Source organism: Cyprinus carpio, chromosome A22 (genome assembly GCF_018340385.1).
Source record: "Cyprinus carpio isolate SPL01 chromosome A22, ASM1834038v1, whole genome shotgun sequence".
NCBI classification, from domain to species: domain Eukaryota; kingdom Metazoa; phylum Chordata; class Actinopteri; order Cypriniformes; family Cyprinidae; genus Cyprinus; species Cyprinus carpio.
Window position 1 is genome coordinate 19543147 of NC_056593.1, and position 26748 is coordinate 19569894.

General features: G+C 37.8%; 1 protein-coding gene across 1 annotated transcript; it reads right to left on the reverse strand.

Annotated features, from left to right (window-relative positions):
* Positions 1-13748: 13748 nt before the first annotated feature.
* On the reverse strand, positions 13749-23932 carry ttc14 (tetratricopeptide repeat domain 14). The gene is made up of 12 exons (XM_042712203.1): positions 23360-23932; positions 22907-23025; positions 22561-22760; positions 22377-22461; positions 22160-22289; positions 21928-22083; positions 21760-21831; positions 20839-20958; positions 20614-20736; positions 17212-17329; positions 15843-15949; positions 13749-14753 (listed from the first exon to the last, which is right to left on the reverse strand). The coding sequence occupies exons 1-12, from the start codon at positions 23494-23496 to the stop codon at positions 14042-14044; spliced, it is 2079 nt and encodes a 692-aa protein (XP_042568137.1). The 5' UTR covers positions 23497-23932; the 3' UTR covers positions 13749-14041.
* Between the last annotated feature and the right edge of the window lie 2816 nt (positions 23933-26748).

A 26748-nucleotide genomic window follows, 5' to 3' on the forward strand; every position in this document is an offset into this window, starting at 1 on the left:
GTGACTAGAAAATATCTGATAACACTTGAAAAATAACTTAATCTGAAACAGTTTAAATTAACACTCACTTTTCTTTAAACATATTGCACTTATAAACAAAGTTTATATATGGCGCAAGCATAAAAAGACAAATTACTGACAGTATAACAATGAAACAATAGGAAAGAATTAGCCTAGGTGTTCTCCTGTTTTAGTGCATTGTTTAGCGTTTCCATGGTGTTCTGGGTGGTTGCTATGGCATACTAAACATGTGTTAAGGTGCTCTCAGTGTTTTTAGTTTATTGTGGTTGCATTCATGTGATGAGACACATATTAGAGTAACACTTATGGTCAAGCATTTGTTCAGATCACTAATCTCAGCTGTCTGCAGTAGTAACAGTGTTGCTTACCTTATCAAGCACCCCTAATTATAAATCCAGCAGCTGCAATGCAAACTGGGAATATTTATGGACTTTACATATAAAATGAGGAAGAGGCATGCTACCATATTTTATTCACTTACTGAATCAGTTGGAGAGATATTCTGGATATCCTAACATAGACTCCAGCACCCGTCAATCATCCGTGTTGCCATGGCTACTGTATAATTAGCTGTGCCATTATTTATGTCATTCACTTATAGCTTTGATACTTGGTACATTTAATATCATTTATTGCTTTTAGACAAATATTTTTTTCTCATGGGCTACTTTAAATATATTCCCATAACTGTATCATTACATTTACTATGATGCATGTGAACTTTACTTATTACTAATTAATCATCTATTATACACACTTTTCCACACATTTACATCATACATTACATATTTACAAAATCACTTAAGATTTTCTTAATATTGGCATTTTAATGATCAAGTTATATAATAAAGAGAATAACAGTAACCAAATCAACCAAATTTTTCTAACAGATATTCAGTTTTCTGAATATGACACATTTAAAGTTATTAAATATAACTTTGAATGGCACATTATTCAATTAAAATCAGAAACACTATCCCTTCTTTCTACTTTTTACCTTGCTTTATTATTTCTTTAATTGATGTATTTTATATTGTGGCTGGAACAAAACCATGCTATGACAAATTCACCATAAAAAGCAATAAAAATTGCAAACCATGTTGACTTGTTTGTTAAAAAAAAAAATAATAACATAAAATAACTGTCTTTCACTAACAGAATGAGATCAACAAATAAAGTGCAAGAAGTTGAATAAATGGGACAAATCTGATACTGACATCTAGTGGTGAAATACCAATAATTTTATTTAGATATTCTCATACTGTACACTGATTTCAGCTACTAATATTTGATAAAAAAATAAATAAAACTTTTTCGAGCAAAACAATGGCCTCTTAATATAATACTATATTAGTTGTTTAATAATATGTAGTCTACCTACATTTATATTAATGTTTGTTTTATATACTATATATTTAATAGAAATTCTATTTAATAATTATTATAAATATAAAAATAATATAAAGCATAGTTATTAATATAACATGGTAACATATAATTTATTATTAATAAAAATGACTAAAATGTAGTCCGTTCAAACACTTGAATAGGCAAATCTAACTAAAGTTACCCACATGTTTTATTTACACAACACTCATCCACTATAGACTGATATTCATATTTGATATGCATTAAGCATTTACATGCATTAACATGTTTGGGGACCCAAAGCTCAAGCAAATTTCTTCAGCAAATGTTATTCATCATGAGCGCTTCATGTTTTTCTGGGGATAAATATTTGGGGCAGGGGTTCCCGCAATCACCCTCACCCCACATGTGTCAAATCTGCAGGCAAAATAACCCACAGTGTGTGCCGCTGCTTCACCAGCGCTCCGCCATATAAGCGTTTATGGTCTGACTGATAGTATAGCCCGTGTTCAGACTTAAACCAGTTTACGAATTCCATTATGCTAAGCCCGAGCACTCTCACTGCTGATGAATGATTATAAAAATACATAATCTCCAGAGGTACCATCATTGCACTACGACAGGGAAATTTCATTCATTCTATCCAATTTTTCCCTTATTTAAAAAAGAAATTACTGGCCCCCAGTAATCAGATATACAGGCGGGCTGTTTCTGGAGTTAAGCCCAACTTCTATTAGGATTTCGTCTTCTCTCATTTTTAGGAAACACGCGTACACACTGAGATACTCGAGGGCTCATTTGGACAAGCCCCTTCCTTAGTTTCAATGTTTTTAATGCATTTATGTGATGAAATCCATCTTTAATATTTGAGTCAGAATGCTGACTGTCTCGGATGCTAACAAAAGTCATACTTTTGCTATATATTACTTTATCTAATAGTTTTTCCATGTGAAAAAGAAGTACACTTGACAGAAATGCTAACACTTTACAAAAAGGTTTCATTTATTAGCATCAGTTAACTACATTAGTACTAAGAATGAACTAAGAATGAATAAGCATTCATAAATATTAGATAATGTTAATTTTTAACATTTACTACATTTTTAAGATCAAATGTTGTCTGTTAATATTAATAATAGTAATCCACAGTGAACATGAACATGATTTTTTAACTAACTAACATCAACAAAGGTTAATAAATGTTGTACAAAGATATTTCTAATAGTTCATGTTAATACATTAACAAATGAGACCTTAAAGTAATAATATACTTGATTATTGCAATTAAATACAAATGTTATATAGTTTCAATTTATATAAAATGCAACTTTAAAGGCTCACTTAAGTAGGACTTGAGTACATCTTTGTATAAAATTATTTATAATTATTTCTATAGCCTTGGTTATATTGGTTATATTGTCTTGGAAATATGGATAAAAAGTGTACTGCTGAATGTACCGACAGGCATTTATGGTAAAAATAATTTCAATATACTGTATGTAATTTTTGAAATACTGTAATGTAATTTCTATTTAAGTTGTACGTCATGTATTGTAATTACTATTTGTTACGATGAAGTTGCAATTTAGTACATTTAAAATATATTAACTTTAAATATAATATCAAATAACACTAGATTTAAAATTATAATCAATTACTTCAAGTGTTAGTCAACACATCAAAATAAGTGTACTTCTTTAAAGCACCATAAATATAATTAAAACAATGATTTAAAGTGTACTTTAAAGTAACAATTTTCCTTTGAGTGCACTTAATATACTTAAGCACTATATATATATATATATATATATATATATATATATATATATATATATATATATATATATATATATATATATATATATATATATATATAATTTTAAGATTTGAAGTACATCACAAGTGCACATTAAAGGGTTCATCAAGTTGGAGACTGTTTAATACAAATAAAAAAAAATGTCCTATCATTATTAAATAAACTCAGATTTCCATTCTGTAACACTCTGGTATGGTGCCATGCAGTTTGTAAACATCAGTGTTTTGAGCTAGACTCATATAGTGCACGTAACTCTTCTAAAATCTTCCTGAATTAAAAATTATAATTATTTTCTCATAATCAGACAAAACCGAAGAGCCTGACACGGGAGCGAGCGCATGTACAATTTCTCTTCAATCTGTGTTGCTTTTTTAAGCTATAATTGAAAATTAGCCGTACATCTTTTTTTTTTGGAGAAGGGTAATTTATCACGGCCCATTGTTCTTCCATGACACTTTAGCCCTGGCACTAACAAGGCTTCGGGAGACGAGTGATTCTGCTGTACGGATGCATTTTCGCTGCTTTGTTGCTAATTGTGGCCTCCTATCTATTGAATGGTGAGTCGAGTAAAAGAGCTTGTTGGCACAATGCAGTGGAGCTCTCCGGCCCTCTCCGACTATTATCAAAGATACTCTTGATCTTTTCAAAAACAGGAAATAGATTTTTTCCCTCCTGTACAGGAAAAAAATGTAATTTGCAATGCATCCATTAGTTCTTCATTAAAGCAAGATTAAATTGCACTGCAAATCACATCTGCCTTCGGATGATTAAAGGGTGGCATTTTATAGGCCAAAACTAATTACTAGTCCAAATGAATGAGAGTAAAAAAACAGGCATGTTTTTACATTAGATAGTGTGGCTTGTAATTAGATTGAAGCTAATTCCACTATTTCATCTCTTTTAATGAGATGAGACTTTCCTCATCTTTCCCCTCATTCTTGTCAACCCGCACTATTGCAATCCAAATGTATAATTTCGATAATACAGAGAGTTTATAATAATGAAATTTCCAAGTAACCTGCTACAAGTGACTGTTCCATCCCGTATTAAATTATTACACACGGAAAATGAGGATGGAAGGTTTAGAGGTTGTGAATTGATGTTTGGAACCAGACCGCATGCTGCCGCATGTCTAAAAAGAACGATTTCTGAGTCCCATTTTTACAGGGAGTTCATCAGTCTGTGAGTTTGTATTTAGTAACATGATAAGTGCTTGTTATGATGCACTTGGTGGTTCCTAGGCCACTGATATTAGTTAATAAGGTGTTGTGGGTGGTTGCTAGGGCATTAGTAGACTGTTGCTATGGTGTTCAGAGTGGTGGCTAGGCCTTTGCTATGCTCAGGCTTTGCTTAGTGGTTACTAAGGTGTTCTGTGTGGTTGCTAAGTTTATATGGTGTTCCCAGTGTTTGCTAGGCTGTTGTTATGCTCAAGTATTTTTGAGTGATGACCAAGGTGTTCTGCGTGATTTCTAGGGTGTTGCTAAGTGGTTATTGTGGTTTTCAGGGTGGTTGCTAGGACTTTGTTATACTCAACAGTTGCTGAGTAGTTACTAAGGTGCTCTGTGTGGTTGCTAGGGTGTTGCTAAGTTGTTAGGGTGTTCCGGGTGGTTGTTAGGCTTTGCTATGTGGTTTCTAAGTGTGTGTAGGTGGCTGTTCTAGCATTGATAAGTGGTTGTTATAGACTTCTTAGTGGTTTCTAGGATATTAGTAGATGGTTGTTATGGTATTCATAACAGTTGTTGCTAGGCTAAAGCTGTGCTAAAGCATTGCTGAAGGTGTTCTGCATGGTTGCTAGGGTGTTCTCTAAGTTGTTAGGGTGTTCGGGGTGGTTGTTAGGCTTTGCTATTCAGTTGATAAGGTGTATGAGTGGTTTTTCAAGCATTGATAAGGGGTTTGCTAGGGCATCAGTAGATGGTTGCTATGGTGTTCAGGGTGGTTGCTTTGCTTTTGCTATGCTCAAGTATTGCTAAGTGGTTACTAAGAGGTTTTGTGTGGTTGATAGGGTGTAACTATGTTGTTATGGTGTTCAGGGTGGTTGTTAGTCAATGCTATGCAGTTGCTAAGGTATGCGGGTCGTTGTTCTAATGTTAATAAGTGGTTGTTATAAGGTGGTTGCCATGCCTCTGCTATGCTCAAGTGTTGTTGAGTAGTTATTACGGTGTTCTGTGTGGTTGCTAGGGTGTTGCTAAGTTGTTATGGTGTTCTGAGTGATTGTTAGGCTTTGCTATGTTGATAAGGTGTGTGGGTGGTTTCTCCAGTGTTGATACGGGGTTGCTAGGGCATCAGTATATATTAGATATTAGCAGATGGTTGCTATGGTGTTCAGGGTGGTTGTTTGGTTTTTGCTATGCTCAAAAGCCATTGCTGTGTGGTTACTAAGGTGCCCTGTGTGGTTGCTAGGGTGTTGCTAAGTTGTTATGGTGTTCCAGATGGTTGTGTTTGGGTTTTGTTTGGTTGTTATGGAGTGTCTGGGTGTTTGTTCTATTTTTGCTGGGTGATTGTTACAGAGTTCTTAGTGGTTGCTAGGGCTTCGGTAAAGGGCTACTATGGTGTTCAGGGTGGTTGTTAGGCCTTTGCTATGCTCAAGTGTTGCTGAGTGGTTACTAAGGTGTTCTGTGTGATTGCTAGGGTGTTGCTAAGTTGTTATGGTGTTCTGGGTGGTTGTTAGGCTTTGTTATGCAGTTGCTAATGTGTGTTGATGGTTGTTCTAGTGTTCATAAGAGTTTAGAGTTTTAGAGTTCTTGGTGGTTGCTAGAGCATTAGTAGATGGTTACTAAGGTGTTGTGCATGATTGCTAGGATGTTGCTAAGTGGTTTTTATTGTATTCAGAGTGGTTACTAGGCGTTGCTAAGGTGTAATGGATGGTTGATACAGTGTTCTTAGTGGTTGCTAGGGCATTAGTAGAAGGTTGCTATGGTGTTTAGGTATAATGAAAGGTATAATGGGTGGATGCTTTGTTCTTACTGAGTGGTTTATAAGTTGTTCTGTGTGGTTGCTTAAGTGTTCTGGGTGGTTGTTAGGCTTTGCTATATGGTTGCTAATGTGTGTGGTTGTTAAAGAGTTCTAAGTAGTTACAAGGGCATTATTACTTGATGGTTGGTGTGGTGTTCAGGGTGGAAGGTATAATGTGTGGATTGTCTACCGTTGCTAAGTTATTAGTAAAGTATTTTATGTGGTTGCTAAGGTGTTGTTAAGTAGTTGTTATGGTATTTTTCTAGGGCTTTGCTATGCGGTTGCTTGATGTGATAGTTATTGTAACATTGCTAAATGGTTGCTAGGATGTTGATAAGTAGTTTTTATGATGTTCTTAGCGGTTGCAAGAACATTAGTAGATGGTTGCTGTGGTGTTTAGAGTGGAAGGTATGATGGGTGGCTCCTCTTGTGTTGCTGAGTGGTTACTGAGATGTTCTGTGTGGTTGCTAGTTTGTTGCAATGCAGTTGCTAAACTGTGAGAGGAGGTTGTTCTGGCATTGCTAAGTGGTTTCATAGAGTGATGATAAGTGGTTTTATTGTGTTTTTAGTGGTTTCTAGGGCATTAGTAGATGGTTGCTAGGGCTTTGCCAAGAGGTTGTTATAGCATTCAGGGGTTTTTTTTTGTTTTTTTGTGTGTGTGTGTGTGTGTGTGTGTGTGTGCTTTGCTATGCAGTTGCTATGGTGTCCAGAGTGGTTGCTAGGCCTTTGCTTTGCAGTTGGAAGGTATGATGGATGATTTCTATGGCTTTGCTTAGTTTACTCAAATGCTAAGTGGGTGCTTGGATGTTGATAATTGAATTGTTGTGGTGTTCTTACTGGTTACTAGAGCATTAGTAGATGTTGCTGTGGTATATTTAGGGGTGCGTTTTCTGTACAATGACGTAACTCGCTGATTAACCACCAGAGTATGATGCAATGTTGTTGAAACAAACTAGTTAGTTACGACTGTTTCCCGAACACGGTCGCATCTCCGTCGTTTGAACCATATTAGTTCAACAACATAGGGCCACTGTTAATGACGTCACACGCATGTGGTGGAGGAATAACTTCTGCTATTTAACCGATCAGACATCTCTAGGATGCTGCTATATTGAACATGGCACCTGATGACTAATTTACTATTTTTTGTTCCCTGTCATTTTGCTTTATTTGATGTTTGATTCATCACGAGTTACCTCTTATGTCATACTCCAGGGTTCCCTTTAGGTATTTGTGCACATGCGCACTCTTCAAAAATCGTGCCTTTAGAGGATGTGCAAAAATACATAGATTAAAATGCATTTATATTCAGATATAATGGAATGTATAGATTGTACTGCATGTTGGCTTGCTTATTGTGCCCAAGACCATATTTATTTAAACCCATATCCCTTGCTAACAGGAAACTATGCTTCTAACCACAGCTCAAGAGCTGTAGTTCCAACCACGTAAGTTTGCAATGCTGTTTGCGAATGTTCATTTGAACTATGGTTCCGGAAACCTCCGAATTGCTGAACTATTGTTGGTAACAACGGAAGTTGCGACCATAGTTGGCTAACGATGCTTTTGGGAAACGCACCCCAGGTTGGTTTTTAAGGCTTTGCTATGCAATCAAATACACTTACCGGCCATTTTATTAGGTACACCTATTCAATTGCTTGGTAACACAAATTGCTAATCAGCCAATCACATGGCAGCAACTCAATGCATTTAGGCATCTAGATGTGGTGAAGACGACTCGCTAAAGTTCAAACCGAGCATCAGTTTGGGAATAGGGGGGGTTTGGGTGTTTATGTGAGTGTGATGGTTGTGTGTTTTTGGGTATTTTGATGATTTATTGGGATTTTCACGCACAACCATCTCTAGGGTTTACAGAGAATGGTCTGATGAAGAGAGAGTATATATTGAGTGGGTGTTGTTTGTGTTGAATTGAATTGTTTTTTTGATGGGTCAGAGGAGATGGGCAGACTGGTTAGAGATGATAGAAAGGCAACAGTAAATATACCACTCAAATACTCAAATAACCACTTGTTACAACCAAGGTATGCAGAATACTATCTCTGAACGCACAACACGTCGAGCCCTGAAGCAGATGGGCTACAGCAGCAGAAGACCACACCGGGTGCTGCTCCTGTCAGCTAAGAACAGGAAACGGAGGCTACGATTCACACAGGCTCAGCTAAATTGGACAATAGAAGATTGGAAAAATGTTGCCTGGTCTGATGAATCTTGATTTCTGCTGCGACATTCAGATGGTAGGGTCAGAATTTGGTGTAAAGAACATGAAAGCATGGATCCATCCTGCCTTGTCTCAACAGTTCAGGCTGCTGGTGGTGGTGTAATGGTGTTGGGGATATTTTCTTGGCACCCTTTGGGCCCCTTAGTACCAATTGAGCATTGTTTAAACGTCACAGCCTACCTGAGTATTGTTGCTGACCATGTCCATCCCTTTATGACTACAGTGTATCCATCTTCTGATGGCTAATTCAGCAGGATAATGCACCATGTCACAAAGCTCAAATCATCTCAGAATGGTTTCTTGAACATGACAATGAGTTCACTTTACTCAAATGGCCTCCACAGTCACCAGATCTCAATCCAATAGAGCAGCTTTGGGATGTGGTGGAACGGGAGATTCGGATCATGGATGTGCAGCTGACAAATGTGCAGCAACTGCATGATGCTATCATGTCAATATGCACCAAAATCTCTGAGGAATGTCTCCAACACCTTGTTGAATCTATACCATGAAGAATTAAGGCAATTCTGAAGACAAAAGGGGGTCCAACCCAGTACTAGCAAGGTGTACCTAATAAAGTGGCCAGTGAGTGTGATAAATGGTTGCTAACGCATTGTTAGGTGGTTGCTTTAATACCGCTAAATGGTTACTAAGGTGTTCTGGGTGGTTACTAGGAAGTTGCTAAGTGGTTGTTATGGTGTTTGGGGTGGTTGCTAAGGTATCCTGGTTGGTTGCTAAGGTAGTTATCAAGATGTGCAGGGTGGTTTCTCGGGTGTTTTGCTATGCATTTGCTAAATTGTGAAGATTAGGTGCTATAACGTGGCTAAGTAGTTGCTAGGGGTTGATAAGAAGTTGTTATGGCATTATTGGTGCCTGCTAGGGCTTTGTTTTTAGTGAGGTTGTTCTGTATGATTGCTAGGGCAGTGCTGGATAGTTACTTTTTTGGGGGACTGGGGACGGGGGATGGGGGATGGGGGGTTACCAAATAACGCACCTAATACATAAAAAATACTACTTTCTAACTTACTAACACTAAATATTGATAACATAATCTATATTGATTTAATTGATTCATTTGCTATTTGTATGGAATAAAAATTTACTAACTCATGCAAAATTCAGAGCAGGAATTATTACTGTGGAAAAGAGTTGACTTTCCCCAAATATATAAACATGGCAGTTTTCCAGCAAGGCCCAGACTACCTTTCCTTGCAAAAATATATGCAGTAGCACTAATTTTTAGAGCCGGAATCAGCCCATTTCTGCTGAAGTGAGATTTTTCGCCACCGTCCGCAGTCGTTCCAGGAATTCAAACCTCATAAGGTTTCAGCAGGAGCTTATGCTAAGCTTGTTAGTGTTTCTGATGCCATGTTTGATAGCGCCACAGAATTACCATAAATCAGCAGAATTAACTATGATCTTCAACAGCATGTTTCAAACTGGCCAACACAAGTTTGCAATATGCTGCACAGAATATTATGATAACAAACCATTCTAAATGCCCATAATCTGCTTATGTCCTGGGTTCATATATATATTCTGAATTAGCGCTTTTCCCCATCTCACACATGTTCCCGCACAACCTCAACAGACAGAAACATGCGCATTTGATTTAAAAACAAGTTTTTAGATGGCACAGTTTCAATGTTGACATAGATGAGATAATGCATAATGTAATAGGAATGTTTCTGCTGGCCGAGGTTCAAATTTGCATGTCTTTTGTAGGCGGAGTGCAACTAATGATACAAAGGACGCCCTGCATTTCATCAGATGTGAATCCTTATGTCGCTTTAACTTGGAGCAAATGAATCTGTGCTGTAATAAGAAGCTTTCAGAATTAGGTTGGGTTGGCAGAAAATTGCAAGTGCCTGGCACTTTTATCTTTGAATTTCACTTGTGCACAAGCCCCCCCCAAAAACCTTCCTACATTATTTGGTTACATTCCATCAGTATAAGGAATAACATTGTGAAAATTGTATGCATGCTAATGATAAATAGAAATCCACCTGCTTTATGATAAAATGAGTTTAATTTTCCCATGCCCAGTGCCGGCTGGCCTTTCATAAATTACTTATGCACAGCTATTATTAAAATAGGGGGGAAGCAAATTAGAAAGTGTTCATATCTCTTCACTGGATTTAGCCAAGGCCGGTCCCAGCAACCGGAGTCAGCACTTTTTTCTCCATCCTGTCTCAGAAATTCTGCTCTCTTGAAATTTCCATCCGCATGTCTGAGTATTTCTATAGTGCTGTTGTAGACTCAGAGACTCTGTGTTTGCCAAATTAACCCAAATCTTTTCTAGAGTACGAGTGTAATGCAATTCACAGCCTTTTCACAGGCTTTTCTAAGGACGGCGCAGTACCAAATGTCAACTCTCAGAAAAGCGTATTCGGCACTAATCGTGTTGCATCATCGGTTACTGCCACAACAACAAGCCTGGAGACACGGCACACGCGGACGGCACAATATCCGCTCATTTGAATAGTGATTTGTTGCAAGTGGATTTGCTTACTGTAATTTTTCTTACGTTTGATTGGATGTTTTTGTTGCATAGTTTAAACTAAAATGTCTGAACGTACTTTTGAAAGTGCAGAGTAAAATAGTGTTTTGCTGATAAGAAAAACATTTGAGCAAAAAGTAGGCTATAGACGTCCTGTGAATGTGATTCTCTCATTTTTTTTTTTATCTGATTAAAAAACAGCCAGACTAACGTGAATGAACCTGACATTGTTAAAAAGAATGTGCAGAGTTCGATAAAACAGTCGGTAAACAGATTTCAACTATTTATTTTTTTTCCATATAATTTTGTTATATGAAGACTTTTTTTAACCACAACTTCATTGTTAATTGTTGTTACTTTTCAAATATTTTTTGAATGGCAAATGGCTTGTGTGTGTGTGTGTGTGTGTGTGTATTATTATCTTAAACTATGAAAACTATTTGACCAAACTGAAAAGTAATTAATCAAAGATTGAAATAAAACATTATAATATATACAGTGTAAAAATATTTTTTCAGTTTTTAAATTTTATGTAGTCATGACTTTATGAAGTCATGCTCCAAGAACTCAATAGGTACTTCCTTTAGTTCAACCAGAAGATGTATTTTTCCTGTTTCGGCTTGAATTGAAAGCCTCTTCATAGTCAGCATGTTCCTCAGTCTGATTATCCCTTCAGAGAATAGCTTCTTACAAACCACATTTCTCCTCTGAAAGGGCCTGTCCAGTTTTCCATCACTGAGTGGCACAGAGGGATGATGGGTAATTCCTGGGTGGAAAATCTGCCATTTCATCAAACGCAGTCATGTCTGTCCTGAGCCCACAGCCATTATTACGACTTACTCAAGGACTAGTGGACCTTCAGTGCCACATATCTTCTGCTGTATAGGTATATATGTGCTTGTATTCATTATATATTGTGTATAATTGAAAATAATAATAATTAGAGTGGTCCTACAAACTTATGTTTGCTTGTCAGTACACTTTAACCATATTTCAAAGAAAACAAAATTATTAAATTACATACAAAGATATACTAAAGTGGGTAAAAAGCACTCTAAAGTCCAGCTAAGTGCCAGAGCATTGGTAGATCACTTACAAATTGTAGTCCATTACTGATTCCAAATTACATGACAAAAATTGTAGTGATTAACGTAATCCATTACATTACACATTTCAGGTAATCACACTACTTTTAGATTACTTTTGACCTAACTCATTTATCACATTAATTTGAATAGAGTACCATATCTTGTAACATATTGATATAAAAATACAGTTAGAATGAAAATATATTCAATTTGTTGTTACAGACAACATGAAGTGCATTAAACATAAAGGTTTCCTAAACTGGGGTTCATAAAGCAACTGCAGGGGGTTTGTGAGTTTAATGAAAATCTAACAAGTAATTAAATCATAATGTAAAATTAAACTAAATCATTTTAAAATAACAATCAAAACAAAACATTTACTAAAGAAAAAGATGAAATATTTTATTTGTTTGTCTGCAAGTCATGTGACCATTAACCAACATCAGAGAACCATGAACATGCAAATGTGTTAACTTTTTCCCTGAAAATCTCAGGAGTACTTCAAGTAAATATATTAGATGAAAGAGGTTCGGCTGACAAAAAGTTTGAAATTCCCTGCTTTACATGTAAATAAGAAATAATGTGAATTTGTGCATTTTAATGTGTTTAAAAGACAAAGACTTGTGTGAATAATATGTAATCACGTAATCAATAATAATAATAAAAAAAGTAAATATAGTCTGATTTTAAAATGTAATTTAATCTAATTACAAACATTTTATTTTTGGAATCTGATTCCAGATTATATTATATACAGTGCTGCTAGCTGCATTTAATATATGTTTAAACTATAATACACTTTAACTTAATTGCAGTCATCATGCAATTATACGCCCAAAACAAAACATTGTTCACACTTATTCTTTAATAGTACCCAATATTATTATATTTAATATTAAAATATTAGTCAATTTCTTTAAGTTGCAAACAAGGAGGTTCCTTATTTTCGGGGGTCCTTACTGACCAGTCAAGACCCCTGTTCTTCAATTAAGCAGTTCCTGTAGTTAATGAATAAAACCGAACTTTCTTAATAGTCTTTTTCTTTCATTGTTTCTCGCTTCATTGAAAATGACCTGCATGTGTTGCATTAATGGACTGCGTTTCAGCTAATGTAAGGCTGAATTATTATATTATGAGGCAAAAGGACATCAAAAGTCCATTACAGAGGAAGGCCAGTGTTATACTGCCCTCTGATGGACTGCACACTGAATTTGAAAAACAAACAAAACCAAAAATGTCATTTTCAATTAATATTTCATATGTACAGTAGTAATATCAACTTAAAACAATAATCCAATAAATATATCAAATATATGAATATTCATAGTACTTCCTTTAAATGCTCTATCTTATTTCCTATCTATATTTTCAGATGTTCTTACGTTTTTCCGAAACCAAACATATCGTCTATTGAATATTGTTTAAATTGGTCATCACTTTACAGATTTTGTCCATTTCCAATCTCAGTGCTTTTGGAAAAACACATACACAAACACACAAGCATGGATTTTAATAAATCCAATTATGTGTTTGCATTTTCAAATTTTAATAATTCATTATAATATCAAAAAGAGCATTAAACGGAACCTTAAGTTGTTAAGCTTGAAAGTCTTTGTTACATTTTAGTGTGTAAAGTCCTAAACCTTGAATGTGGCTATTAGTTGATTTGGCTTCCTGAAACCCTGCTGGAAGACCACTTTGCATCCCGTAGTAAACCATTTATACCTTTAATATACAGTGTTTCAACAGACAAAGAGCAAACCATGAGCATTACATTCATTTATTTGAACACTGACATTATACTGAATGCAAATTATAATACTGAGGCATCATCCACCTCACAAGTTTTGGCTTTGCTTGGCAGTTTTTAAAGGCAGGTTCTCTCCCAACCCCCCACAAACAAATCTAACCTCAAATTATGAAAATAAACAGTTCTGATCAAGGTATCATTAACTATCATATATATTGTAATCACTATACTTGAGGGTTAAACCTGCTACTTCTAGTAATGAAAGCACTACTAGTGTAACTCTTGACAGCCCCGAAGAGCAACTCTTTCACTTTTTCAGCTTTTTTTCCTTCTCAAATTCAGCGATTTGACTGAAAATGTCAAACAAGTTGGAAGGGACATCTTTTTTTAGGGCTACACCTGAAGACTTCCCGCCGTCATCTTGATCTTGACTATTTCTCTCCGCTCTATCCATCTTTTCATTCCCGCCTCGTTCCGATTCACTACGTTTTCTGCCTTGCAAGGAAAACTCCTTGGAGTGTCGATCAGATTTGTGGGAATATTCAGACTGGGTTGAGGAGGAAGAATCCCTCCGGTTTCTGTGTCGATCTGTAACTTGGCCGTTCACTTCAGGACGTCCCAGTCGAGGCGCTTCAGGCTGGGCTCCATATTTGACGCTCTCCAGGCTTCTGTCGATAGCATCATCTAACCTACCTCTGCCGTCTTCGTGTCGGCTCTTGCCCCAGGACGGTTCTCCTTCGCTGATGAGTTTGCTTATGGATTGTTTCTGGTTGATGTAGGAAGCAGAGGTGTTAGCAGGAGCGGGAAACCACTCTTTGTCATCTTCCACCACTTTATCGCTACAAGACGACACTCTCCTCTTGTGTTTCTTACTGCCGTGAGATGAGCGCCGGCGTTTGTGTTTCCGTTTCTTCGATTTTTTGCGACTCGTTGAAGAAGAGTCATCGCTTGTAGTGGAGGACGTATCTGAGGATGAAGAGGACGAGGAAGAGGTCGACCGCTTCCTTTTCTTCTTCATTCTAAATGGAAGCAAACATCACGCTGAAACGAGCAGGGCACTGTGAGCACCCATCAGAAAATGGGGCAAGATTAAAACAGTAAAATAGAAGAGTTCTTACCTTGTTTTGATGGAAGAAATGCTCAAGATTTCAATGGTCACATACACAATGCAACGTTTGTGTGACTTATTTTATAAATCAGGGCTAGGCAATATAGATCAACACTTTCTGGCTTTCCATGTTTTCACTTCTATATAGGAGGAGGCTATATTTCTTATATATTTCTTATATATATACATTTTTTTTTTTTTTTTTTTTATGAAACTTACCCATATTCAAGTGTTGCTCAGATTTATACAACAAAATATTCTGGGGGCCAAGGAAATTTTGTGAAAATGATCAGAAATGCTGGCGGTGACTGGCAACTTAAAACCCAAAATAATGTTTCACTAAATTTGGGTAATTACACTCTTTATGCTATTTAGAGTGCTGTATTCCCAGTTGATAAATGAAAAGAGCCTTTTAATATAACAGCCAATAATAGTGCATTTTAAAAATACAAATACAAATAAAGTGCATTAAAGCCATCATGGTATTTACAATACTGCTTAAAGGGATAGTTCACCCAAAAATGTAACTTCTGTCATTATTTACTCACGCTGAAGTTGTTCCAAACCAAACAGTTGACGCTAGTTTATAGTATGAAAAAATAATACTAAGTCAATGGCTTCCGTCGACTTCTAAATATCTTCTTTTGTGACCAGCAAATGAAACCGGTTTGACACAACTTCTGAGTGAGTACATTTCCATTTTGGGGGATCCATCTCTTTAACTTCATGTCACCAGAATAATCATAGCGAACACATTGTGAATATTCATTATATTGCCCAGCCCTATCTTAAATGTTGTTAACTGTCGTCTGCCGCTTTAAATGCTCAAGCTCTTTTAAATAGTATAGTTTTAATGCTTGGTGTGAACAGGCCTTTACTACCTGATTTCTGTAAATTAAAGAACTGTATACAACTGTATTTAGCTGCAGTGTGTATGGGACCAAATATGTGCTTAACAGGAATAAAAACATGTGAATAAATCTGGTGCGGTTGACGTTACCTTCTCTCTTCTTTTAGGATCTTACGCAATTTCTCTGCACTTGTCTCCACAGTCTTAGCTTTTTCCTGCTCTTTGGCAGCTTCCTGTTCTTTCAGTTTAAGCGATTTCTTTAAAGCAGTTCATTGACAGGGTAAAATTTGAATAGTTTTCAAGAAATTAATCAAGCATGCATCGTGCAGGCATCCAGCATGAGCAATTTCGCACAAGTGCCGTTTTTCACACCCCAGGCATGTTAAGCAATGGAAAAAATGTAAGAAAACATGTTATATTTAGCAATGATTGTTAGATGCAATTACCGTCGTACCAGGAACAGAATACAAACCAAAGGCGGAGGGGTTTTATTTCCACATGGGGCATTTATGTCAACCCAGTGCAATGAGGGTTAAAGGTCCCATCAATCAGGTTTCACAGGTCCAAGATCAGATAGACACATAAATAACAAAAATACTTCATCAGTACTCCAAAAACTGTCAGTTAAAAACAACTTTTTGAGAGTTAAAAACTGCATACTTTACTTATGAACAGTGTACCAAAAATGAAACTGCTGAATATTTACTCACCCTCAGGTCATCCGAGATGTAGATGAGTTTGTTTCTTCATCAGATTTGGGGAAATGTAGCATTATATCACTTGTTCACCAACGGATGCTCTGCAGTGAATGGGTGCCGTCAGAATGAGAGTCCAAACAGCTGATAAAAACATCACAATAATCCACAGCACTCCAGTCCATCAATAATGTCTTCTAAAGACAAAAGCTGTGTGTTTGTAGGAATCAAGTCCTTTATTAAGACATTTAAACTTTAAACTGATAACCAAAATACAAGTCCATAATAAAGCTTCCTCCAGTGAAAAATCTCATCTCTCATCAAAGTCCACCCACATATTTGTTTAGAGCTGTTTTGGCTTGTAAACGTTGCTTGATCTGTGCAGATTTCTCTCCTGATTCAGACCAGATCTTTTTCACTGGAGAAAGCAATATTATGGATGGAGTACTTGATTCTTACAAACACACAGCTTTTGTCTTTACGAGACATTAACTGATGTACTGGAGTGCTGTGGATTACTGGTGGATTATTGTGAGGTATTAATCAGCTGTTTGGACTCTCATTCTGACGGCACCCATTCACTGCAGAGGATCCATTGATGAGCAAGTGATGTGATGCTACATTTCTCCAAATCTGATGAAGAAACAAACTCATCTTGGACAGCCTGAGGGCGAGTAAGGTCTCAGAAAATTTTCATTTTGGGGTGAACTGTTCCTTTAAAACTTGACATATCTGTGTACCCAAAACACTGAGGCTACTATTCTGACTAAATTTGCAGTAGCAGCCAACCATGCGTTCATGACAGGCAGGTTTATCCAGCTCACCTGGATACGTAACTGAAGTTTCGCCAAGGCTTCTGCAGCCTCTTGAAACGTGTCATCTAACACGGTGGCTCTTCTGTAGAGACCCTCAGCGGTCACCAACTTTTCTTCCTCTTCAAGTCTAGGCAGAAAAAAAAATAAATAAATCAGAGAACCATCAAAACTCATTTGGAAGAGTTAAAGGCATAACAAATTATTATAAAATGGACATCCAGCAGTAAAAAAACCCACAAAGGTATTGCGAAACAGCCTATTCACCTCTGCACAAGAGCTGAATTTGACATTAATGTCTCTTCCGATCTACAATATCTATATTGATATTCTTGAAGGTTCATGCATTACACAGGTGTTGCTGTTGTTATGACACTGCCAAGTGGCTGGTATGGTTTTTTGGTAGCTGCTAAAGCATTAATATTGGATATTTATAGGTGGTATGGTTTTATATGTTGGGTAGTTGCCTTACATTAGTAACGTTTAAAGGCGAACATTTGGCGGCGTTGCTAAAAAGCTTCCCACACATTTTTGATGTATTTATGTGCGGTGTAAGTTTAAAAAAACTGTTTTAGGAGGGTGTTTCCACATACTGTACATTAGAAAGAATCTTCTCTTTGGGTTTACTTTAGTCTTTGCAACTTTAGGGATCACCTTTCACAAACACGACTTATTATCAAACTTGAAAATCGCTTGATGTGCCCCCTTGTGGCCTCAAATGGAATAAGTGAGCAAAAGCTCTGGATTCTTTTACCCTCACTGCAAATTACAAATTATTTTAAATAATATTTTTAGCACAAGGTTTAGGGGTGGAATGAGTTGGTTTCAGGGGTTTTGACAGCCCTAATGGAAATACATCTTAATGGAGATGAGGTTTCTAGTGGAGATGTGTAGGTTTTTTTGTGCGTGCATTAGGCAAATCTTGCCACACAGTGGGTGTAGACATGTGGGTATAGGGTTAGAACGAGTGGGTTTAAGGAGGGCGTGGGTGGGTCTTAACTTTTGGAAAGAATATCTGGGTTGGGGGTTGAGAACTTTGGTCTTTGCAACTTTATGGTGGATCTTATCTATTACGAACACTTGTAACACTCCAAAGAGGTGGGAAAAACCCCTTTAATATACAAGGGGTGGAACTGTTTTAAAGGGTTAATATAAAGAAAATGTTGTAATAGCATCATATGAGCCCTTTAATATACAACAAATGGAATAAAAAGAGAAAGACAAACTTGAAATCGCATCATATGTTTAGAGGTGAAGATGGGTGGGTTTAGGGGTGGAGATGGGTGGGTTTAAGGGGTGGAGAGATGGGTGGGTATATGGGTGGAGATGGGTGGTCTTTGGAGAAGGTGGGAGATGGGTGGGATTAGGGGTGGAGATGGGTGGGGTGAAGATGGATGGGTTTAGGGATGAAGGTTTAGGGGTGGAGATGAGTTGGTATAGGGGTGGAGATGGGTGGGAAACAGGGATGAAATGGTTGGGTTAGGGTGAAGATGGGGTGGAGAGGGATGGGGTGGGTTTAGGAGGTTAAATGGGTGGGATTAGGGGTGGAGATGGGTGGGTTTAAGGGCGGAGATGGGGTGGTCTTGGGTGGAGATGGGTGGGTTTAGGGGTGGAGATGGGTGGGATTAGGGGTGAAGATGGTTGGGCTTAGGGCTGAAGATGTGTGGGTATAGGGGTGGAGATGGGTGGGTTTAGGGGTGTAGATGGGTGGGATTAGGGGTGAAGATGGGTGGGTTTAGGGATGAAGATGGGTGGGCTTAGGGATGAAGATGGGTGGGTATAGGGGTGGAGATGGGTGGGCTTAGGGCTGAAGTTGGGTGGGATTAGGGGTGGAGATGGGTGGGTTTTAGGGTGGTGAGATGGGTGGGATTGTGGAGAGGTTTAGGGGTGAAGATGGGTGGGTATAGGGGTGGAGATGGGTGGGTTTAAGGGTGGAGATGGGTGGGTTTAAGGGTGGAGATGTAGGTTTAGGAGTGGAGATGGGTAGGTTTAGGGGTGGAGATGGGTGGGTTAAGGGATGGAGATGGGTGGGTTTAGGGGTGAAGATGGGTGGGTAAAGGGGTGGAGATGGGTGGGTTTAAGGGTGGAGATGGGTGGTTTTAGGGGTGGAGATGGGTGGGATTAGGGGTTGAAGATGGGTTGGGAGATGGGTGGGCTTAGGGGTGGGATGGGTGGGATTTATGGGTGGGTGGTTATAGGGGTGGAGATGGGTGGGTTTAGGGGTGGGATGGGTGGGTTTGGGTTTAGGGGGTTTATAGGGATGGAGATGGGTGGGATTAGGGGTGAAGATGGGTGGGTATAGGGGTGGAGATGGGTGGGTATAGGGGTGGAGATGGGTGGGCTTTAAGATGGGTGGGTAGGGGAGATATGGGTGGGTATAGGGGTGGAGATGGGTGGGCTTAGGGCTGAAGATGGGTGGGTATGGGGTGGAGATTGGTGGGTTTATGGGTGGAGATGGGTGGGCTTAGGGCTGAAGATGGGTGGGTATAGGGGTGGAGATGGGTGGGATTATGGGTGAAGATGGGTGGGATTAGGGCTGAAGATGGGTGGGTATGGGGGAGATGGGTAGGTTGGGTAGATGGGTGGAGAGGGTGTAGATGCTTAGGGGGTGGAGATGGGTGGGTTTAGGGATGGAGATGGGTGGGATTTAGGGGTGGAGATGGGTGTGTTTAAGGGTGGAGACTGGTAGGTTTAGGGGTCGAGGGGTGGGTTTAGGGGTGGAGACGGGTGGCTTTAGGGGTGGAGACGGATGGGTTTAGGAGAGGGGACGGGTAAGTTTATGGGTGTGAACGGGTAAGTTTAGGGGTGGAGAGGGGTAAGTTTAGGTATATGTAAGGTGGGAGGATCTTGTGTTCTGCAGTGAGGACCATCTCGTATTACAGGCAGTAATGTTGTATTTAAAGTTCAGTTTCTTGCACAGACCGATCGTTTCACTTAAGACCTCACTATATCATCAGGAGCCACCAGTATTAATTTTGTGCTGCTTGATGTTTTTTGTTTGTTTGTTTTTTATCCTCAAATATGGGCAGCCACTGATTTAAATGTCAGGACCTCGGTTTCAGCTAAAAATCTTCTTAAAAAAAAAAACCAAACAATCAAATAATAATGTATACATCGTATAAATCCTTAAGGTGAGTATATTTCTTTATCGTCAGTAAATTTTTCTTTTTTGGGTGAACTATACCTTCATGTGTATTTAAACAGGCAGGCCACACACACACATACAAAAAAGTTAAGTATTGGATGTGAGCATTAAGCTTTGCATTGTAAATGCAGCTTAAATTGTGCTAAAAATCACTGTAACGCATAACTTCTTGTGGCCTTTTTGTGGACTTTATTTTTTGGCACATGTAAGCATTAAACTAATTTCCACCAGAGAACTAGAAGTAGCAAGACTAATTCTAGATAACATACTGTCCTCCTCTTTCCACCAGTGTCTGGCAGAGGTATTTCTTAGCATTCCTGTGTGTGGGGCAGTTCTCCAAAGCCAGTTCAAAGTCATCGATAGCTTTCATCAAGCTTCCTTTGGTTGCATATCTACAAAAAAAATTAAAACAGCTTTAGTAATTATGTAACAAGCCAGAGCAATAAACATGCAAATATTACTCTATATATGAACAAGTTTTTATCATGACTCACAGAGCTCCACGTGCCACAAGAGCCTCCACATTGTTTGTGTCGATCTCCAAGGCCTTGTTGTACTCATTCATCGCTTCTACATGACGACCCGATTTGAAATGGTCAACACCAGCTTTAACACTGTAATGATATGAAGAAATCATGCGGTCACTCTTAGTTCACCAGTGCTGGGGTAATGCATTACAAGTAACGCGACTTACGTAATCAGATTACTTTTTCAAGTAATTGTTTACTCATTAATTTTCAATTTATTTATTTTTGATTTTTTTTTGTGTTTGGGTTTTGATTTCGTATCCTCATGTGAGAGAAATTTTTTGAGAGAAATTGGGAGAAAGTGCAAAGGCAGAGGCACTTCCTTCAGCCGGAGTCTTAATCATTTCATTTTTGGTATGAAAGTGATTTGTTATTTAAAAAAAAAAACGGATGCAAGCTCAGCCCAGGTGACAAAAGTGACGTAACGCATTACTTTTTATGGTGTAATGCAATATTGTAATGCACTACTTTTAAAAGTAACTTTCTCCAACACGGTAGCTTATAACAGCACTAGTTTATGATAGTTTGATAGTTATTTAGTATATATGTAGCAAATATATTTATCAAGTGGGTTATTAGAGCATCCACAAAACAGAAAAGGAACGATCTTTTAAAAATGTGATCAAATAGTCTTGCTGGTTTCATAGCATTTTCAAGAAACATTTAATTTGAATAACTCTTAAAATGTAAAATATCTTCCTTGCAGCTCAAAAGCATGAGTGCACACATCTTAATCATTCAACTTATCACTCAAATATTTATCCTCCTGACAATTTGGACTAATGTAATTCAGAAATGAAAAACATCTGAATGCATTTTTAAATAAAACAATAATTATAAATTGTGCTGATTTAATGGAATATAAGGAAAAATCAGCTAAACACAAACCATTTCAAGGCCCAGGACACTGACTGTTTCTTCCGAATAGCTGTTCCAAAATCATCTTCTTTGAAGCGTTTACTGTGTATACATAATAAAAATAAATAAATGCAATTTAACTGAAAAAAACCCACCATGAAAGCTGGCAATGACATGAAAGCCACAGACAGCGCGTACCTCTGCAAGCCCCTCATGAGTGAAGGAGTTTGTGTATCACTTATTCCCAGCTTCCCCAGGAGGAAGTGCACATTTAAAGGGTTGGACAAACCAAGAGAGCTCTCCAAGAGCTTCTCATACGTCTGGCTGCTGTCTGCGGCCACCTTTTCACCCCGGCTGAACGAACGGAGGAAACAATCAACAACAGGAAGTCTGAGACAAACCAGTCAATAGTCATCTTGTCTCTACGTACATATAATGAAGAGGAAGATCTTCTTTGCTGATGACTCCCAGCTTGACTTTATCCAAGTGAGTAGCCAGTGAGGATGAATACAGTGACAAGGTCAGCTTCTCGTGGTAGCGGTCAATGTCCTTCACCCCAGCTGTGCCAGAAAATACCCCTTTATCAAATCTAATCATTTTACTATTTATACATAGACATTCATTTTTAATAGAGCTAAAAAAAATACCTCGAATCAAATCCCCAATTTGGTAATAAGACAGAGGATCGTCGTGATTTCCAGTCGAAGGAACTTCTCTTAATGGACAGAGGGCCTTAATAGACAACATTTATTTTCAGAATCACATTTGACTGACGAGCTGCAACTGAACGAATACAAAAAGAGAAAAATAACTAAATAACTTCGATCCAACCTTTATCTCCAGATCCTCAATGTCTCTTTCCAGTCCTCCAGCAGTGCAGAGAAGAGTTACGAATAAGCCGAAGTCTCGCACGGAGTTGATTCTTCCGATGAGCATGTCTCCACGCTCCACGTCCCTGTAGAAGAGCTCACGTCTCTCCTCGAAACACACCTCCATGAACTGCTCCAGCGGAGGCATGACGGCGTGCGCCTCTGAAACAACACAAGCAGCATTAGAAGAAGACCCCAGCGTTCAACCCTTCACTTTCATCAAACAGCGTGCTTCAAAAAAAGTGACATGATTGCACGTAATAGAAATAAGACTGTGAATTTCATGAGAAATGCACGGGTCAGTTCACCTCCAGGATCCTGCTGCCACTCATCTGCTGGTGTAGATGTTTTCCACGACGCTGCAAACAGAAGATCAGCTTTCCTTGCTATGAACTGCTCCAGAACAGGACTCGCCTCTTCTTTATCCCTGTTTCAAACCAATGACAAAACGCTCACTTACTGCCAATACATTATCAAAATGTTACATGCATAATATTCTGTTACCACTCAGACATAAACTGAGAACAGCAAGAGATAAACTCTAAATACTTCTGAGGTACGGAAAAGATCAGCGCACACATTCTGTTAAATACCTCCACAGAAGAAAGTCAGTCTGTAACCGCATGCAGGGGAGTAACTAATACAAGAACTGATCAAATAAGTTTTGCTGGCTATTTTTAAAGGTTGGTGTACACATTTTCTTGCATTTTAAATGGTGTATGCAAATAATCATGTGTAACTAATATCAAATCGTGTCTTACCTCTGACTGAGCGTTTTGGAGAGATCAGCAGCCACATGTTTAAAGTCCGGGTTCTCACTTTGCTCGCATTTTAAGAGTGACAGCAGATTGTCCCCGTGATAGGACAGGGACTGTCTGAGTAAATCTCTCTCCATCATCAGCGTCTCCAACAACACATATTTACACGCGACGAGTGCAGGAATATCACCACACTGGCACCGATCTGAATTAAACGACAGCGTGCATTACCTGATCGATTAAGTAACTAAATAATCAGTTAAGCGTGCGGACATTCGCTGAGACTGGAGAAGTTATAAAAGTGTGTGAGTTTGAGCAGAAATGGCTGCAGCTGCAAACGTGCTCGAGCCAAACGCGAGACGTGGAAACCGGAAGCGAACCGGAAGAACGACTTGACTTAAACGATTTTCTGGCATCCTTAAAAATTATATTTCTTAAATTCGTCGACAATGCATTAACGCAGCTGTTTAAAGTGCTGCTTGTTTTTGCTTGAACGGAAGCATTTGCCAAACAAGAAAAGCACGGAAGGCGGTAGTTAACGTGAAACGTTTAGTTGTTGAAGTCGGTCATAAAAAGAAAGAAAAAAAATCAGCAGGTCCGCTGGTTTTCAAAATAAAAGCCCTCCTGCAAACGCATAAAATACAACCAACAAAATAGTTCACGCTAGCACACACATACACATTTTGGCTATCTTATCTTAAGATAGTTTGGCTATCTTAGTGAGGACATTGCATTGCATGACTTCCACGGATTTTCTGTCAGGAAATGATATTTTCTATCAGCTAACTCAACCCCCTCAGTTTACTCATCACAGAAACATCTGCAGAGCACTAGATCCACCTCAAAACATCTTTGGGCTGATTTACAAACCTTTTTTACCTAGAGGATCTAAATGTCCTCACGAGTGGGTTGTTAAAGTACAGCCGCAGGCAGAACAATATAACTGTAACTCCATTTCAAAATTGCTATCAGTGGTGGCCAAAATTATTATTACACTATATTTTCACCAGTTAAAAAAATGGTTAAGTCAGTTATTTCTATCTTTTGCTGTATTGTGTCAGTAGGGAATGTCTGTTCACATTTCCAAACATTGGTTTTGTTTGCACAAGGAGTCAGAAAACAGAACAAACTGAGACAGACTCAGTCCAGAAGAACTGTGGCAATGTCTCCGAGACGCTTGATGTTGGGAAATGTAAACTGATATAAAACTGACACACTACAGCAGAAGATAGAAATAACTGACTTAAAACCATTTTGGCTGGTGAAAATATAGTGTTGCAATCAATGTTCGGTTGTTAGGTGATGACGTAAGAAGCGCTGTTTCCGGGTCCAAGCCTCAACTCGCTTCACTTGAGAATACTACCTCAGCAGTCCTTTATTAGCACTGTTTATTCATATCAATCATTTAAGCTAAACGCTTTCAAACTTACGGTGTACACTACAGTCTCTGTGCTCACAGTGTCCCAAACACAAATAACTTTTATGTTTATTTATTTATATTTTCATTGTCTGGCTATCTGGGACTTCGGTGTGGAGTTAAAGGTTAGGATTATAATTTTCTCGCTAGTATTATATCACATTGTGAGTGTATATTAGCACCATTTGTTGTTCTCTCATGGTATCTGATAGAGCGTTTGGACACTGAAGCGGTGACACGTGACGTCACACTTAACAAGAGAATAGTAAGTTGCAATCAAAAATTTTCAACCCCTCAGAGACCGCAGTACTTTACAAATGCAAGCTTTTCTGAAGATCCAGGATTTTTTTTATACAAATTGCATTAACAGTTTAGTGGCATTTTAAAAGTGATAATGTCAATATATAATGTCATATTTTTGAGTTATATGATTTTTTTAAATAACACAGCTGTGTCATAATTATTCATCCCCTATTCAACATTGCTGTTTTTAAGTCACTTTTTCATTTGTTTGTTTGTATGATGGGGAACAAAATTGTCTTAAAACACAATTAAGTCTTTAGAAACTCTATTTAAAAAAAAAAAAAAAAACAGTTAGTTCTGGAAGAATGTTTTATGGAGCGATGTGACCAAACTGCACCTTTTAGACCCTATGTCTGGTACAAAAAGGTAAAGCTCATAAACAGGAGAACACATCTCCTTGGTCAAACATTGAGGTGGACCAGCCCTGTTAGGGGGGTGTTTTACTGTTTCAGGAAGTGGAAATCATGACTTTACGAAGGACATTGTGGATTCTTTGAAGTATCAGACCACTTTTGTAAGAATTGTGATGACTTTGGTGCAAAGAAGGAAGCTGATGATCCATGGACTTTCCTGCAGGACCGTCATCACAAAGTACACATCCAAATCTACTTCTGCTTGGTTCAGGGATCAGTCAGAAGATGTCCTTGAGTGCCCTGTTCAGTCTCCAGAGTTTACTCTTATTGAAAATTTTTTGTTTGAAAATTTGAAAAAAAAATTTTGAATTTGAAGAAAGCAGTGGCAGTATGAAAACCAAAGATTAAAAGCTTTTCAGGCGAGGAATGGGCCAAAACTGCAGTAAAGAGGTGACAAAAGCTTCTGAGCACTTATAGGCAGCGTTTATCAGTGGTTTTAAACAATAAAAGATTCTGCACAAAATTTGACTTTTGGGGGTTGAATAATTTTGAACATGAATGTTTAGAGCCAATTAGATTTTTATCATTATTCATCAATGTTACATTCTCAGAATCACTCAAATGCGTATTAAGAAACTTTCTCTAATACAGTATTTCACCGATGCCTTTGTTGAATTGTTTTTATTAAATTTTGTTGTTCTCTGCAACAAAATGTCTTGCAGCTCAAGGGGTTTGAATAATGTTGATTGCAACTGTATATATATATATATATATATATATATATATATATATATATAAATATATATAATATATATAATAATGGGTGATCAACTTAGTTTATAATACGCCAAATTCCATCTTCTAAGAACAAAGCTGCTTGGTGTGTGTATGTATAAATAAGGTTTTTTTTTTATATGAGAGAGATAATTTGTTTGCTGTCTTTCTTTCTGTCTGTGTAGAACAGCATGCACTATTGACAGTTTGATTCTTTGTAAATTAATTTCAGGTTTGCTGGAATGCGGGATCCACCCATGACCCAGAAACTCAGTCAATCTGTCAACAGAAACACAAAGCACTGATACATTTTTAATATTCACACAAACCCAGAAATAAACAGGAGATAAATGGGTTTCTTCATTCCTGAGCAGGTTAACAACACTACAACAATGTTATATTTATTAACAGTGGTAAATTGTATCCATATATATATATATATATATATATATATATATATATATATATTTTTTTTTTATATATTTTTTTTTTCAAATAAAAAATAGTTATTTCAAATTGTAATATGCAGGGCATCTCTGTTTAGG

Excerpts from the sequence above, each read along its gene's own strand:
- ttc14 (XM_042712203.1), bottom strand. The coding sequence starts at position 23,496 with ATGATGGAGAGAGATTTACTCAGACAGTCCCTGTCCTATCACGGGGAC. Across the intron at positions 20,737-20,838 it reads CTTGTGGCACGTGGAGCTCT|ATATGCAACCAAAGGAAGCT; the intron begins GTGAGTCATGAT and ends TTTTTTTTGTAG. Across the intron at positions 15,950-17,211 it reads AACTTCAGTTACGTATCCAG|AAATCGCTTAAACTGAAAGA; the intron begins GTGAGCTGGATA and ends ACTGCTTTAAAG.